Source organism: Topomyia yanbarensis, chromosome 3 (genome assembly GCF_030247195.1).
Source record: "Topomyia yanbarensis strain Yona2022 chromosome 3, ASM3024719v1, whole genome shotgun sequence".
In the NCBI taxonomy this organism is placed as follows: domain Eukaryota; kingdom Metazoa; phylum Arthropoda; class Insecta; order Diptera; family Culicidae; genus Topomyia; species Topomyia yanbarensis.
The window spans coordinates 281,409,068-281,423,543 of NC_080672.1; the positions used below are offsets into that span (position 1 = coordinate 281,409,068).

Below are 14,476 nucleotides of genomic sequence, written 5' to 3' on the forward strand. Positions count from 1 at the left end.
AAGTGAAAAAGCAAGTTTATTTGTATATTTTCATTGGTTTGACTAATCAAATAAATATCACAGCCTCCGAAAGCTGCTATTGCACTGCCAGTTTGCCATAATTCTGCAGACATCATTCGTCGAAATATCATCAAGGCCTTTTGATTCGTTCATGTGAATAAACCATTCAAATAGTATTATCATCCATCAACTCTAAAATGCACTTTGATTGATGATTCGGCCGAATTTTCCCAAAACGCTCACTATCCATTTCCCACGCCAGACATGCATGTTCCAATGGCTTCTCCGGTCTGGTCGGTGGACACAACAAAGCATCCCCGCTATTTTGTCTGACGTGTAAATCAAACACTTACTCTCCACCACCGGAATGGTTCAGCGAATTGGGCCTCGGACCTTTATAAATAACTCGCGCCCGCTCAAGCACACTTTGCACCACATGCCGGCCAACCACATCAAACATTGCGATTGAGTAAATTTAATTAAACGCTTCCGCCTGATCCCAGAGAACTTTTCAACGAAATCGGCAAGCACTCTGGTTCGACATTTCGATAAAAAGTGAAATAAAGTGCAAACGTAGCGCACACAACTCTATTGAGGTTTCTTATTCTGGTTATCAGCAGAAGTTTACTTGCACGATGCAGACAAAAAAAGAAGCATACTGTGCCGAAATCCCACCTCAGGGATATCCTTGTCAGTTCTAGCAGAAACCGATGAATGATTTTTATTCACTTGTTCTCTTGCACTTTACCAATGTTCGGTAACACATTGTGGAAACTGTTGATGGATTTTATTCTCAATCATTCAGCTTTATGGTTCTTTCCATTGTTTGATCGAAACTTACGCAGAGGTGATGTTCTAAATAATTCACTAGACTTTCAATTTGAGAATGTTTCAACGTAGGGCGAATCTCCCTCGGGGTTGTTGAGAACGCTCACATCGGCTGTGGCTGCCTAAAATCTGCGATACAATAATCCTGCTGATCCCGTTAGAAAAGACGAATGGTCCCGATGATTTGGCACCAGCAAATTTAATTTTAAGGGTGGCCGGAGGACACAAACAACAAATCGAAATCTTTTCGATTGTGCTCAGTGGCGCACTTGGAGAGATTTGTCCATTGATTGTTTAATGATGGCGTCGTGAGCTCGTGTCATTGCTGATGAAGAAGTCTTCTGATCGGTTACTGATGTCTGTAGTCAAAATGATGGGGTTCAGCGGTAGCGATAGATTTGAAGATATTTATATCGAACTACCATTGTTTTTCATCAGCAATTCGGTGTGTTTCGCAGATGTTCGTTTTGTGTCGAACGTAAAAGACTTAACCCGAATTGATGATTCATTTTGAATTGGTGTACTTCAGTCCTTCGAATAGGACTAAAAATCTAAATACCATAAAAACTCCTGAAAGTCATAATTCATTTTCCGGTCGTTTTCCTAAATTTCCGCAATGAAAACACCCTTATCTTTCAGAGTGCAATCAAATCAAAACCAGTCGGACAAAACGAATATCACTCAACAGATGATTTCACGGGCAGACCCCAGGCAGCAGGCTGAACACATTTTAAAAGCCTACAATATAAAGCCAAATTCTACTGCCGCTCATTCTATTCACCGAAAATAAAGGGTATGGAGGAATTTCTGCGTGCATTTTTCGACTGCAATAAATTTAACGCCTCCCACCCACTCCGACCGATGCTGCTATGTCTTGCCACTTCAGCGGTTTTATTTTTATTTGTCTAATCCATTACATTTACTGCCGAGACGCTCGTAAATATCCAACAATTTTTGACACTCTGCTTTGCCACTGAGCTGCCCCCTGTCGTCGAACGAACGGGCGCTCTAAACTCATCGTTCATAACTATCACGAGTTTCATGAGAACTCTTTTGGGGAAACCCCTGCCAGACTGCAGTACTACTGTGCATATACAGTGTTGGCCAAAGCAATAAGACCACAATGGAATTAGTGTTTATTTTTGTGTCACCAACCTGCACGTTGTGACAAAGATGATTAAATTTAGTGGCAAGACTTAGACCTGATGCTTCAACTATATCTGCTTAGTGGTATAAAAATAATGAGACGTAAATAGTAACGACATTTTAACAAGATCGTCAGCAAATTAAGATGACATAAAAATATCCATGAGGTTAACTGATCTTCGTTATTTCCCAGATTTTTGCTTCTGCATTTTTTCAATTTATGAGCTTAAAGGAGCAATGGATCCCTTTAATTTTTTTTGAAAAATTAAAAAAAAAAATGAATTATTAAAATAGCAGTTTAAATGTGTTTCTATCCAAACTTTTGCATTCAATTTACTTTTGCGAGCGAAGATGCTTTTCCTCTGAGGTGGTGTTACCGTTCTGGTACTTTTGCCCTACAAACCGATCACGAGTAAGCAAGAGTGGAGAAAGATAGAGAGAACTTCTTTACTCTCTATCGTGGTTACCAATATTATGGCTAGCTAAATGTAATAAATATATGTATAGGTTGTTATCGTTTAAAATACCGTCAATTTTCTACATCGAAGCTTTCACCGCTGCCCTGGGACTGGAGGCCAACACCGACAGTCTAAGCGGGGATGCGGTAGTAGCCGTCCTACCACGCGCGTGCGACGCCACTACGCCGAGGAAAACCCTGCCAAGAAACGGCAGACGCCCGGTATACTGGTGGAGTACCGAGATTGCAGCTCTACGGTCACCGGACCGGTTGGCGACGATTATCGAAGCACTCTTCCCGTCTCGAGCCACAAGCCCCTGGTCACCTGCACCACGAGACAGTATGACCGCGGCCGAAATGGTGGCTCCGGTGACGAATGAAGAACTACTCGCAGTGGCTAATTCCCTAGCAATGAACAAAGCTCCAGGGCCGGGTGGAGTTCCAAACAGCGATCTCAAGTAAGCGATCATAGCGAACCCGAACATGTTCAGGCTAGCTATGCAGAGATGACTTGACGAGTGCCGCTTCCCCAATAGATGGAAAAGGCAGAAATTGGTGTTGTTGCCGAAGCCCGGGAAGCCGCCAGGCGACCCATCGGCGTACAGACCAATCTGTCTGATCGACACGACTGGTAAATTGCTTGAAAGGATCATCCTCAACAGGCTAACCCCGTACTCAGAAGGCACGGACGGCCTGTCAAACAACCAGTTTGGCTTTCGGAAGGGTAAGTCCACGTTGGTCGCTATCAACTCAGTGATAAAGAAAAAAGGAAAGTTACTTCCAGAACCGCGTACTGCTATACGAGACCGATGCCGGTCAGAAAAGGGTTCCTATTATCGCCGGAGTCCCGCGGGGCTCGATCCTAGTCCCGGTGCTATGGAACCTCATGTATGACGGGGTTCTGAGACTGAAGTTCCCTTCTGGGGTCAAGATCGTAGCCTTGGAGGTCTATGGAGAGTCAATCCCTGAGGTAGAACTAACTGCAGAACACGCGGTCAACACGGTGGAGGAATGGATGAGCGCGAGAGGCCTTGAGCTCGCTCAGCAAAAGACGGAGATAGTTATCGTCAACAACCGCAAGTCGGTACAACATGCAGTTATCCATGTGGGAGAAGTCGTGATCACCTCACAGCAGAGTCTGAAGTTCCTCGGAGTCATTATAGACTACAAGCTGACCTTCGGCAGCCATGTCGACTATACATGCAAGAGAGCGTCGACTGATGTTGCGGCATTATCGAGGATGATGTCCAACAGCTCAAAGGTGTGCGCCAGTAGACGTAGGCTGTTAGCAGGCGTTGCCGTATCTATCCTCAGGTATGGCGGCCCGTCACGGTCAAGAGCACTGAGGGTAACCAGTTACCTACAGAAACTGGAGAGCACCTACCGCGTGATGTGCCTCAGAGTGATATCTGCTTACCGCACGGTATCACACGATACATCCTGCGTGATAGCGAGCATGATGCCAGTCGGGCTGGTCATCCGGGAAGATGAGGAGTGCTTCGAGCTACGTGGAAATAGAGGAGCCCGCGAGCGCACCAGGGTGGCTTCGGTCGCCAGATGGCTGCGTGAGTGGGACAACTCCTCGTAAGGTAGGTGGACCCACCGGCTGATACCTAGCATATCGAGCTGGGTGGGCAGAACCCATGGGGAAGTTCACTTCCATCTGACACAATTCCTGTCTGGTCATGGCTGCTTCCGACAGTACCTCCACAGGTTCGGGCACGCGGAGTTCCCCGTCTGCCCTGACTGCCCAGGTGTCGACGAAACTGCCGAGCACATACTGTTCGTATGTCCTCGCTTCGACGTCGAAAGAAGAGCAATGCTTGACGTCTGGGACACAACCCCTGATACCCTTATTCAGCGGATTTGTCAAGCGGTGGAGAAGTGGAACACAGTCTCGACTGCAACCACTCAGATTGCCTACAGGCTACAGGGAATCTGGCGCACCGATCAACAGACGACGGGCACGACTAACTAGTCATTGGTTAGTTGGAGCGGAAAAGGCCGAGCGCAAAAAAAGTGAGTGAATGGTCTGTTCATGCTGAAGCAGGTTTGGTGCAGCGACTGGCAACTGCGTAAGGGGTAAACCCAGCCACCCCGAAGCAAGGCAGAAGAGCGAGTGTATAGACGTATATGTGGACAGCCTCATGCCAAGATGGGAGGGTCGTAGCGTAGTATGTTGGGACTTAGCTATCGATGCCCCGTGGCGTGGCAGAGGAGCGAAAGGGTGAGCATCCAAGTCAGCCTCACACGGTATGTTAGGGGTGAGCACAAAAGTCAGCCTCACATGGTATGTTAAGGGTGAGCACCCAAGTAAGCCTCACATGGTAAATCAGAAGTGGGGCCTAAGAAAAATGTCCCACATGGGATGCCAGGGGGAGCGACGGGGGTGTAATAGAGTGGTATGATGTAGAGCGAATCAGGTGATAGGGTGAATATCCAAGTCAGCCTCACATGGTAGCCAACACAGTTTCATGGAGGCGGTTAGGCTTGTGTCGGAATCGACGTTTTTCGTACATCGGGTTGTAATATATGCACAAACTTTCGGCGTCCCTATGGGCTCTCCACTCTCACCAGTCATTGCGAATGTGGTGGCAGAAACCATGATCGCATCGAAAGAGTTTGGCTACCCAAACCAAACCCAAGCGGATGGTAGATATCTGGATTTCGAAACAGCCAAAAAGATATTGCGAATAAACCATTACCCCTACTGGTTTGTTCGCAAAATTCTGAAAGATCCATAGGGTCCATAGAAGGCTAGAAACGAGAGTAGCGGAGCACAAGAACGACGCGAAGAAAAAAGATGCGAGAACTGGTTTAGCCCAACACACATTGCAAGAAGGACACATCTTCGATTTCGCCAACACCCGGATACTGGAAAGAATCGAAAACCAGGAGACTAACTGCAGAGATGTTTCACATCAAAATTCTCGGCAAGGAAAAAACGGTGAACCTACAAAGAGAATGTGGAACGTTCTGCACAACATACGAAGGTCTGGTCACCAAGCTTCGACAGTGTTGGTATAGCTAGGAACGCAGACAGTCGAAGAGTGATCGCCCGCCTAGCGGTGGAGAGTGAACGAGAGTGAATGGAGATGCGTTATATAAGTTTATGTGAGTTAATTGTAAATTGTCTTTAATTTGTGAATGATAGCTTTGTAATTTTTTGTGAACAAATTGATGTTAACGTTAATGCTAAATAAATGTTTGTAGGCGTCCGACGATGGCTGAAGAGCAGTAAGCCGAAACGTTACGTGTGGTAATGGAAAAATTTGGAGTTTTCATTTTCACCGAGAAAAGTCAATAAGTCCATGAAATTAATATGTTGCGGTGACCATTAAATCTTATAGACATACTTAGTATTTTTAGTTTTACTTATTGTAAAAACTTAAAAGGTTGACGGCTCAGATATGCTAACGCATTGCACTATATCAAGTAATCCTATAAAAAAGGAAAGATAACACAATTTTGGATATTTTGAATTCATACATGTTTTATTTATTTTTGGCGGTCTTTAAAGAATGAGTAGAACGTATTTTAATGTTTGTCCGACGTTTCGGTGTACGTTCAGCTCATTCATTAAAGACTGACTAAGCCGCCCAAAATAATAAAAAATTTAGTAAACCGTCACAGTCGAACTCTACATATATAAATTCAGAAACATCCAAAAGTGTCGAAATCGGCTGAAAATGCCATAGTTGATTATTGCAGTTTCGCGGATACCCGGATACTTTGTCGGCCTGTTAGTAGGTAAAAAATCCAGAAAATCTTTTTCGGGCCCCCTCTAACTGTATAATTACTTATTTCTCACAAGAGCTACCGTTGCTGATGTTCTAAGATGTAACTAAATATCAATTTTCAAACCGGGAAACAAGATCAGAGTTTCATGGACTGAAATCTGAAAAAAACCGGGACCCTGTCAACCATATGATAGTTTTGATTTTACAAAAACTGAATATTAATCCTCTGCTGCCCAATCCCGCCCGGAAAATCGCTATAGAATATTTAAAACACGATTGTATGTTGTCACCACTATGAAAACCTGTTCAGATTTCCATTAATCATACAAATATAATGTTTGGATTTTGTAATCACTATGTCGAATAGATTCAACGTTGAAAATTCTAGGAAAACGGAAAAAAACTATTTTGTGTATGGCAGTGTAATTTAGTTAAAACAAATTTATACTCTTTTAAATTTTCGGATAAAATCAAAAAAAATTTTTTTATGTTGCTAGCTTATAGAACTCCTCTGTAGCTGTGAAAGTTTGTTGTGATCTATGCGGAAATAAAAGTTATTAATAATCTTTGAGTATTATACCGACTGGAACTACAATCTTTTGTGAATATTTACGGCTTTCTCAGTCAATTTAGCTTGAGCAAACGAATTGTTTTTAAAACTGCCCGACGTTTCGACCGTTTTTGGCGGCCTTTTTCAAGGGAAACTAAAATAATCGTTTATTATGAGTGAACAGGTAAAGCATAGTAAAAACATATATGGAAAAGGTACGAAACAAAAACAAAATTGCAGTGCTGTGTGACTCACTTTAATCGTGTCGTTTTTGTCGTAGTCGCTGATTGCCAACGGTGGGAGGTTGGGTGTTTTTGCACTGGCCGAAATGGTTGTGGAGATGACGATTTTGTGCTGAAAAAGTCATCTGAAAAAATCTTTGGTACGGAGCTCTATGTATGCACGAAGTGGTCCAACGTCTGGTTTGAAGATGGTGACCCACTGATTGCGTATGGAGGGATTGATATCAATTGTGAGCCAAAACAACTGTCATCACTGGTTTCTGTGTTTCTATTCCTTCGAGTGCTGGTCGTTTTCAGTGTGTGTAGGATGCCGGCGTAGGTAGTGTTGAGACCATCTACATCGGTGCGATGGTTGACGGTGTTGGCGGTGTTTGAGATGTGGCACATTTCAAGTATTGGTAGAGCCGTCGATCGATAGGTTTTATCAATGATCTTAGCTTTGGTGAGATCAAAATTGTGGTCGTTTTTGATCATGTGTTCGATGAGAGCGGTTTTCTCACCGAGACTGATCAGCTGTTCGTCGGTGGTGATTGCGCCGTCGGTTTTTAATCGTACATACTGGTTTATGTTGGTTTTGTGGCCGTACAGTCTTGTTTTGAGCTGATTCCGTGTCATTCCTATGTAGTACATTGGGCAGTTCCCACAAGGCAGACTGTAGATGACATTAGATTGCAACAGAGGATCTACGGGGTCTTTGACGTTCAGCATTAGTTTGGATGTGGTGCTGATTGGTTTTGATGCTATTTTAACATTTGGGTAATCGGATTTTAGAATGCTTACTATAGATGTGCTGAGTGATGGTACGTATGGCAGTGATCTGTAAACCTGGTCGGTGGACGGACTGCTATCGTTGGGAGGATCTCTTGTGTTAGATGCATTTTTATTTTTATCCGGTTGTTGAGAGTTATTGGAGGGGCAGAATATTTTTGCATTGCGGGATATAAGTCTGTTGATGAGTGATGATGGGTAATTGTTCCTACGGAGATGTTGAAAAATTATATTTTGCTGCAAGTTAGGGCAGTTATCCGTGGTGAGACCAGTCACTCTTTTAATGAATTGTTGAGCGACGTTCATTTTCATCGATAGCGGGTGGAAAGAATGGTAGTTCAGAAGACGGCCTGATGCTATCGGTTTTGCGTACCAGCGTGTAGATAGTGTTTGGTCTGAATGTCGAGTTACTACTGTGTCTAAGAACGGAAGTTTGTTGTCGATCTCCTCTTCTTTTGTAAACTGTAGATGTTGATTGTATGCGTTAAAAGTATCCAGAGTTTGTTGTACTTTGTCTTTGGGGAGCGCCAAGAATAGATCGTCAACATATTTGCGGATTACCGGAATGGTGAATGGAAGTCGTTTGATTGAAGTTTGTAGTAAGTTTTCCATAATAATATCAGCTAGAATGGGCGATAGGGGGCTGCCCATGGCTGTGCCGAACGTTTGCTTGTAGTGTTTTTCCCGGAATCTGAAGTAACTGCTTTTAATACAAAACTCGACTAGCTCGAGAAACAAATCCAAATTAATGTTGGTGTGAACTTTAATGTTACGCCAGTCCATGATGATATCATGGGTGACCAGCTCTGTTGGTATGTTTGTGTACAGAGAGACCACATCAAACGACACTAGGACATAGTCAGGTGAAAGGGTGACCTGTTGTATATACTCGGTGAACTGGAAACTGTCGGGTGTGTTGTACTCACTGTGGAATGATGATTTTAGTATACTGCCTATGAACTTGGCAAGTTGATATGTCGGTGCTGTGATATTGGGGACCACCGGGCGCAGTGGCAAGTTGGGTTTGTGCGCTTTGGGTTGTCCGTATATGCGTGGGCATACAGCTGTATTTGATTTTAGGCGCATAGATGTTTTAGTGTCGATGAGCTTGAGATTGAGCAATCTGGTAATGAGCGAGTTGTTCTGTCTTTGGACGGAAGGTGTGGGGTCTTTGGATACCGTTTGGTATGCTGGTTCATTCAATAACGCATACATTTTGTTGTCATATTCTTTTTTATACATTATGACCGTTCTATTACCTTTGTCGGCCTCGAGGATACAGATGTCTTGGTGTTCAGTGAGAAATTTTGCAGTTGTGGTCGTTGCATGTTTGCAGAAATCGTGGAGCGGGGATTTGTATTCGTTGTGTTTTGCTTTAGAGATGTAGTTTTGGATTTGCGTTGCCACTTGGCATCTGTTCCGATCTTGTACGGCTTGGTCTGGAGAAACGTGTAGGATGGCTTCAACATCGGCGAGTAAATGATAGAATGGAATTTGTTTGATGTTTGTGACTGGCAGCGAAAATTTTGGTCCCAGACTTAGCAGAGCCAAGGTGTCTGGTGGAACTGTTACGGTGGTAGCGTTAAATATGGCTTTTTCGTTGAGCGTAGGAATGCTGTTGTTCGGTGATGCTGACCTGGTGATCAGCAAGTTGATTTTAGCGGTGGATTTGTGTTTTAATGATTCCTTGCGACTCTCAAACGACTGGTTTTGTGTTGTTATGAATCGTGTTGCGATGTCGTTGTTCGTGGCGTTTGTGAGACGCAACTGTATTTTGCTGAGCTCGTGTTTCAAACTCTTGATTTTGTGGAATGTTTGATTAATCTCGATATTCAAAATAGCTTTTTTGAATCGATCGGTGATTCGTTGAAGTTTCCATATATATGGGCTCCGTTCTTCAAGGAGCGGGTGGATACATTTAAGCGAATTCACTATGTGGGCAGGAAAAATTCCCATTTTGCGACATTGTATTAAAAAATCCTTACGTGCTGTCATGTTACATGCTTTCGTGTTGAGTTGTGCGTACATTTTAAACTGCTGAACTGTGTCGTAACCAAAGTTGTTTTCAATTAGCGCGAAGAAGCCATTGTGTATGTGAGCCATATTGAGGTTATCTTTGAGTATTATACCGACTGGAACTACAATCTTTTGTGAATATAACAGCTGATCAGTCTCGGTGAGAAAACCGCTCTCATCGAACACATGATCAAAAACGACCACAATTTTGATCTCACCAAAGCTAAGATCATTGATAAAACCTATCGATCGACGGCTCTACCAATACTTGAAATGTGCCACATCTCAAACACCGCCAACACCGTCAACCATCGCACCGATGTAGATGGTCTCAACACTACCTACGCCGGCATCCTACACACACTGAAAACGACCAGCACTCGAAGGAATAGAAACACAGAAACCAGTGATGACAGTTGTTTTGGCTCACAATTGATATCAATCCCTCCATACGCAATCAGTGGGTCACCATCTTCAAACCAGACGTTGGACCACTTCGTGCATACATAGAGCTCCGTACCAAAGATTTTTTCAGATGACTTTTTCAGCACAAAATCGTCATCTCCACAACCATTTCGGCCAGTGCAAAAACACCCAACCTCCCACCGTTGGCAATCAGCGACTACGACAAAAACGACACGATTAAAGTGAGTCACACAGCACTGCAATTTTGTTTTTGTTTCGTACCTTTTCCATATATGTTTTTACTATGCTTTACCTGTTCACTCATAATAAACGATTATTTTAGTTTCCCTTGAAAAAGGCCGCCAAAAACGGTCGAAACGTCGGGCAGTTTTAAAAACAATTCGTTTGCTCAAGCTAAATTGACTGAGAAAGCCGTAAATATTCACAAAAGATTGTAGTTCCAGTCGGTATAATACTCAAAGATAACCTCAATATGGCTCACATACACAATGGCTTCTTCGCGCTAATTGAAAACAACTTTGGTTACGACACAGTTCAGCAGTTTAAAATGTACGCACAACTCAACACGAAAGCATGTAACATGACAGCACGTAAGGATTTTTTAATACAATGTCGCAAAATGGGAATTTTTCCTGCCCACATAGTGAATTCGCTTAAATGTATCCACCCGCTCCTTGAAGAACGGAGCCCATATATATGGAAACTTCAACGAATCACCGATCGATTCAAAAAAGCTATTTTGAATATCGAGATTAATCAAACATTCCACAAAATCAAGAGTTTGAAACACGAGCTCAGCAAAATACAGTTGCGTCTCACAAACGCCACGAACAACGACATCGCAACACGATTCATAACAACACAAAACCAGTCGTTTGAGAGTCGCAAGGAATCATTAAAACACAAATCCACCGCTAAAATCAACTTGCTGATCACCAGGTCAGCATCACCGAACAACAGCATTCCTACGCTCAACGAAAAAGCCATATTTAACGCTACCACCGTAACAGTTCCACCAGACACCTTGGCTCTGCTAAGTCTGGGACCAAAATTTTCGCTGCCAGTCACAAACATCAAACAAATTCCATTCTATCATTTACTCGCCGATGTTGAAGCCATCCTACACGTTTCTCCAGACCAAGCCGTACAAGATCGGAACAGATGCCAAGTGGCAACGCAAATCCAAAACTACATCTCTAAAGCAAAACACAACGAATACAAATCCCCGCTCCACGATTTCTGCAAACATGCAACGACCACAACTGCAAAATTTCTCACTGAACACCAAGACATCTGTATCCTCGAGGCCGACAAAGGTAATAGAACGGTCATAATGTATAAAAAAGAATATGACAACAAAATGTATGCGTTATTGAATGAACCAGCATACCAAACGGTATCCAAAGACCCCACACCTTCCGTCCAAAGACAGAACAACTCGCTCATTACCAGATTGCTCAATCTCAAGCTCATCGACACTAAAACATCTATGCGCCTAAAATCAAATACAGCTGTATGCCCACGCATATACGGACAACCCAAAGCGCACAAACCCAACTTGCCACTGCGCCCGGTGGTCCCCAATATCACAGCACCGACATATCAACTTGCCAAGTTCATAGGCAGTATACTAAAATCATCATTCCACAGTGAGTACAACACACCCGACAGTTTCCAGTTCACCGAGTATATACAACAGGTCACCCTTCCACCTGACTATGTCCTAGTGTCGTTTGATGTGGTCTCTCTGTACACAAACATACCAACAGAGCTGGTCACCCATGATATCATCATGGACTGGCGTAACATTAAAGTTCACACCAACATTAATTTGGATTTGTTTCTCGAGCTAGTCGAGTTTTGTATTAAAAGCAGTTACTTCAGATTCCGGGAAAAACACTACAAGCAAACGTTCGGCACTGCCATGGGCAGCCCCCTATCGCCCATTCTAGCTGATATTATTATGGAAAACTTACTACAAACTTCAATCAAACGACTTCCATTCACCATTCCGGTAATCCGCAAATATGTTGACGATCTATTCTTGGCGCTCCCCAAAGACAAAGTACAACAAACTCTGGATACTTTTAACGCATACAATCAACATCTACAGTTTACAAAAGAAGAGGAGATCGACAACAAACTTCCGTTCTTAGACACAGTAGTAACTCGACATTCAGACCAAACACTATCTACACGCTGGTACGCAAAACCGATAGCATCAGGCCGTCTTCTGAACTACCATTCTTTCCACCCGCTATCGATGAAAATGAACGTCGCTCAACAATTCATTAAAAGAGTGACTGGTCTCACCACGGATAACTGCCCTAACTTGCAGCAAAATATAATTTTTCAACATCTCCGTAGGAACAATTACCCATCATCACTCATCAACAGACTTATATCCCGCAATGCAAAAATATTCTGCCCCTCCAATAACTCTCAACAACCGGATAAAAATAAAAATGCATCTAACACAAGAGATCCTCCCAACGATAGCAGTCCGTCCACCGACCAGGTTTACAGATCACTGCCATACGTACCATCACTCAGCACATCTATAGTAAGCATTCTAAAATCCGATTACCCAAATGTTAAAATAGCATCAAAACCAATCAGCACCACATCCAAACTAATGCTGAACGTCAAAGACCCCGTAGATCCTCTGTTGCAATCTAATGTCATCTACAGTCTGCCTTGTGGGAACTGCCCAATGTACTACATAGGAATGACACGGAATCAGCTCAAAACAAGACTGTACGGCCACAAAACCAACATAAACCAGTATGTACGATTAAAAACCGACGGCGCAATCACCACCGACGAACAGCTGATCAGTCTCGGTGAGAAAACCGCTCTCATCGAACACATGATCAAAAACGACCACAATTTTGATCTCACCAAAGCTAAGATCATTGATAAAACCTATCGATCGACGGCTCTACCAATACTTGAAATGTGCCACATCTCAAACACCGCCAACACCGTCAACCATCGCACCGATGTAGATGGTCTCAACACTACCTACGCCGGCATCCTACACACACTGAAAACGACCAGCACTCGAAGGAATAGAAACACAGAAACCAGTGATGACAGTTGTTTTGGCTCACAATTGATATCAATCCCTCCATACGCAATCAGTGGGTCACCATCTTCAAACCAGACGTTGGACCACTTCGTGCATACATAGAGCTCCGTACCAAAGATTTTTTCAGATGACTTTTTCAGCACAAAATCGTCATCTCCACAACCATTTCGGCCAGTGCAAAAACACCCAACCTCCCACCGTTGGCAATCAGCGACTACGACAAAAACGACACGATTAAAGTGAGTCACACAGCACTGCAATTTTGTTTTTGTTTCGTACCTTTTCCATATATGTTTTTACTATGCTTTACCTGTTCACTCATAATAAACGATTATTTTAGTTTCCCTTGAAAAAGGCCGCCAAAAACGGTCGAAACGTCGGGCAGTTTTAAAAACAATTCGTTTGCTCAAGCTAAATTGACTGAGAAAGCCGTAAATATTCACAAAAGTTATTAATAATAAAATATTGACTCGGTAAATGGCTATGTTGGACATTTTTTAGGGTTAAGTGAAAAATCCGTGCCTTTCGTAAGGAGGCAATATATTTTTCGGCTTTATCGTTACAAAAACAATCTACAATATCTTTTTTAAGCAAAATAAATGTTTGGGCAGCAGACGGTAAACCAACAGCAAGCATAAATAATGACATATTCAAATTCTGTATTTTCGAAAAGTTGCGCCTATTGCTTTGGCCGACTCTGTACCTATTACCCGTGTTTGCACTTTCGCTGACGGTGCCCGCAGTCACTGCGTCCGCGTCCCGATACAGACCCTGATCTAGCCCTTTCAGTTCAACAGAGCGCGGAAATTGCATTTCTGAAAACAGATAGCGAGAAGTGTAAATATTTTTATTGTTTTCAAACTCTCAGTCGAAACCTGCTTGCAGAGCTGTTTTAACGTTTGCTTGTGTGAAAAATAGTTTATTTTAGCTGTGGCAGGAGCCATTTTAAACCGTGGAACACGGTGATGTACTGCTGGTGATCTTCTCCGCAGTGTTATTAGCTTGTATACGAATCAACCCAGAGTGGGGGATTGTCGGAGCTGTCTGAGACGATTCTGCCAAGTTGCAGTTTAAGGGGTAATCGATGACTCAAATAAAATGAATAAAGATAAAAAAGGAAAGGTGAAGATCGATGAAAGAGGATTTTTGTCCACTGCATTGGTAATGAATATAGAGTTTGGATTATTCGCATGTTACAGTTGAAAATGGCTC

The 14,476-nt window shown here is 43.1% G+C and overlaps 2 protein-coding genes across 2 annotated transcripts; one reads left to right on the forward strand and one right to left on the reverse strand.

Annotated features, from left to right (window-relative positions):
- Positions 1-7,113: 7,113 nt before the first annotated feature.
- LOC131687956 (uncharacterized) lies at positions 7,114-8,946 on the reverse strand. The gene has a single exon (XM_058972060.1). The coding sequence runs from the start codon at positions 8,944-8,946 to the stop codon at positions 7,114-7,116; it is 1,833 nt and encodes a 610-aa protein (XP_058828043.1).
- Positions 8,947-9,319: 373 nt separating this feature from the next.
- Positions 9,320-13,366, forward strand: LOC131687957 (uncharacterized). The gene is made up of 4 exons (XM_058972062.1): positions 9,320-9,370; positions 9,895-10,245; positions 10,296-10,394; positions 10,952-13,366. Exons 1-4 carry the CDS (start codon positions 9,320-9,322, stop codon positions 13,364-13,366), a joined length of 2,916 nt encoding a protein of 971 aa, XP_058828045.1.
- Positions 13,367-14,476: the final 1,110 nt, after the last annotated feature.